General features: G+C 42.4%; 2 protein-coding genes across 2 annotated transcripts in view; one reads left to right on the forward strand and one right to left on the reverse strand.

Annotated features, from left to right (window-relative positions):
* LOC111648994 (BPTF-associated chromatin complex component 1) overlaps positions 1 to 930 on the reverse strand; it is a 4,342-nt gene extending 3,412 nt beyond the window's left edge. The window contains exon 1 of the mRNA XM_023398738.2: positions 586 to 930. Within this exon, the coding sequence (XP_023254506.1) occupies positions 586 to 606 (21 nt within the window). The 5' untranslated portion in view covers positions 607 to 930. The remainder of the gene's footprint in view (positions 1 to 585) is intronic.
* An 84-nt stretch (positions 931 to 1,014) lies between these two features.
* Positions 1,015 to 3,328, forward strand: LOC111648995 (ribonuclease kappa-B). The gene is made up of 3 exons (XM_023398739.2): positions 1,015 to 1,209; positions 2,189 to 2,271; positions 3,015 to 3,328. The coding sequence occupies exons 1-3, from the start codon at positions 1,132 to 1,134 to the stop codon at positions 3,157 to 3,159; spliced, it is 306 nt and encodes a 101-aa protein (XP_023254507.1). The 5' UTR covers positions 1,015 to 1,131; the 3' UTR covers positions 3,160 to 3,328.
* The last annotated feature ends 6 nt before the right edge of the window (positions 3,329 to 3,334 follow it).

The raw sequence follows: 3,334 nt of genomic DNA on the forward strand, positions 1-3,334 counted from the left end.
CACTTCCTGTATCAGCACATTTCTTATTATTTATAATTTGGATAAACTCAAAGTATTTATTAAATCCATCCTGAAGGATTCAAACGATGGAGACCCTGAGAACTCGACCTCATCAATGTGAAACTTCCCCATTAGGATCATGAACAACCTGCTGCACCTTCTTTATTTAATTAACATAAAATAACATTATAGCCTTGGCATCTCATCTCATCGAATAGTTGGTCTGAGTGTCAAAATAATCTTCCAAATGTACGTTTGTTGAGTTTTGAAGGTCTGACTAACTGACGTCACTGGGAGGGTTCACACGTCACATCTGAAAATTACAGAAAGTAAACAGGAATGTTCCACTTCTACTCTGTTTGGTGAATCAGCTGTTGTGCCGAATCAAACACTAGATTCTTTTCATGTAGGAGAGAAAAACTAATGCACTTTTTATGAAGTTTATATTTCTGTGAGCGGCAGCTGCGTTAAAGTAACGGATTTCTGAATGAAGTCTGGCGGCAGTTGTGTGACCCGCTCTCTAACTTTGCACACACCGGTCACACTCTGGTTTATAAGAGAGTCCACACTCAGGTAAGAACTCACCTTAGCAGATGCTGACGTCATTTCGTTGAAGGAGCTGAAGCTTTTTTTCTCTGGATTTGTTCTTGAATCAGAACAACAACACGAACATACACAGCTAGCTGCTAGCTAAAGTTAGCTTCTGTAACGTTAGCTAGCGCGCTATCGTTAGCGGGCTTCCATTGAGAACCTGGCGAGATTTTAAAAAACGAATCTTCGGCAGATACACATACGATTCAGCGCCGCGATTATATTTTAAATCATTTATAAATCACATGTTCAGAGAAAAATATTGTAAATATCGCACAACAAAGGTAGAGGGGATGAAGGGAACGTTGCGCGAGTTTGGAAGTCGAACACCATTGGTCAGCCTTAACGGAAAAGGCGGAGCGAGTCATATACGACATTTTCATTGGTCGCCTCGCTGCAGGGTTACGATGGCGACCGAACTCTTCCGAGTGAAACCGAGTGATGAGGATCAGCTGACCGCGAGGATCGGTCGGGCTGTAGCTGAACGGTAAAAACGTTTCTCAGTTCAGAGAATTAAAAGTAAAAACACCGGACACCGACATGCCGTCGCTTCTGTTCTGCGGGCCGAAGATGGCTGCCTGCGGAATAGTGATCAGCATCTGGGGGGTCATCATGCTGGTAAGAAATATGGATCTCTGGAACAGACTATTTCCTGGAATAAATCCTTTTAAATAATTCAAATATTAACCAGGTCGTTTTCGGAAAATAAGCGTTTTAACCGGGTTTTGTTGAATCTCGTGAGACCCGGAAATCCATGAAACATAAACCAGCTGTCGCAAAGGAGTCCTTGGACTGGAATTCATCTCCAGTTAATAGACGGAGCCCAAGTAGGCCAAACTGAATGTATGCTAGAACATACCACTGCACTAGTAATCGATAGCAGAGCTGTAACCATCAGTCGAAAAATCGAATAATGTCAGAATTTGATGCTTTTATTTGTCATACACGATAGTAAAGTTAATGTTTGGTTTTAGACTGTTGGTCAAATAAAATCAGCCACTTGAATGTATTGGACAGAATTATAACACATATATTTCACTATTATCTTGTTATAGATAAAACTATCGATCAATCAATGGAGAAAATAATCAGTGCCTGTGTAATTAACATTATGGACGTGGCTAACGTCTGGTTTTCCAGTTTTACTGGATAGAAACATTTTCCTGTTTTAATTGAGGAACTCAGATGAGTCATGTGACTTTTTACCCTCATGTGATGTTCCAGAGCAGGAAGTCAGTTTTTCCACTTCCACAATGTAAGGTGAGAAAAATAAACCACAACTGTTGGCGGCAGTAACCACGACACTCTCAAACCATAAAGTACAAATAATGAAGTGAATCTGTAAAAATGTTAAGTTTCCAAACGGCCCTGCAGCTTGACAGCAGCAACTAAATCACTAAAACCACTAAGACTTTGTTTTATACTTTATAAACAGAATACAAACATTTAATTACGGATTTTAATTGATTAAATAATCAGCTCCACCACAGACTCATTATGGTTATGATTGAAAGAGTTGTGACAGTTCTGTCCCCAGCTGCACATCCTGTGGCCTCTGCTGTGTCCCCGGGCCTCATGTTGACCCGCTGTGTTTCAGGCGATGCTGGGGATCTTCTTCAGCGCGAAGTCGGCCGTGCTGATCGAGGACGTCCCTTTCACAGAGGACGACATTCGCAACGAGTGAGTTACTAACAGCTGACCAGCAGGTGTTTCTGTTATTCCGTCCACAGTTGTGACCGACAGAAGATCGATCAGCTTCTGATTATCAAATAATGGTTTTCGTCATTTTTTAAGCAGAAATGAGAAAGTTTTGATCAGATGTGATGATTCGACAGTGAACTGAAACCAGACCTGAACCCAGAACCGAAGAGACGATGGACCGGGAGAAATCTAACTGGCATTTTCAATTTTTTAGGATAATCAGCAGATTGATTGTTAATGAAAATAATCTCTGTACAGATGCAACAATTAGTCAGTCGGCAACTATTTATATATCGATTAATCGTTTGAAGTCATTTTTCAAACAAAGTTCCAGCTGGTCAGTTTGAGCTGCTTCTCTTTGTCTCGTGTGGCAGGAACTGAATCTGTTGGTTCGACAAAACGATCCGATTGTTGGTCGATATGTTCTGACGTTTTATAAAACAATCAGTTCTTCAGTTAATCGTTAAAATATCGGACATATTAATTGATCCAGAACATAATGTTTGTGTGGGGACGTGTGCAGCTATTACTGACGAACTGGTTCTTGCGGAGGTCGGGGAACAGAGGATCCACCTGTTCGATCCTTTGTTGCCCGGGAAACGATGATGCGATAAAATCCCATAAGCACCAGATCGGTCCGGACCACAGGACTGATGTGGTTCTAGTTTAAAGTGATCTGGTCTGTGGGTGAAGACCTGATCCGTCTCTTCTTCTCCCCGCAGTAAAAATCCTCCTCAGAACATCTACAGTCTCTACAACCAGGTCGGCATCAACTGCTTCATCGCCGCCGCCATCTACGTGGCGGTGGGCGCCGTCTCGCTCTGCCAGGTCCGACTCAACAAGCGTCAGGAGTACATGGTCACATAAGGAGCTGCAGTGAGGACCTGAGCCTGACCTCTGACCTCAGCAGCTGGAGGTCGTCCTCTGTCCACACAGTTTACGTTACAGGTGGTGGTCAGGCATCACCAGTTATTTATTTTCAAGTTGAAACCTTCCATGTGTTTGTCGCCTGTTGTTGTTGTTGTTGTTGTTGTTGTTGTTG

This window comes from Seriola lalandi, unplaced genomic scaffold, assembly GCF_002814215.2.
Source record: "Seriola lalandi dorsalis isolate HSWRI2012SDOR001 ecotype SW California unplaced genomic scaffold, Sedor1 jcf7180002049777, whole genome shotgun sequence".
Taxonomy (NCBI): Eukaryota; Metazoa; Chordata; class Actinopteri; order Carangiformes; family Carangidae; genus Seriola; species Seriola lalandi.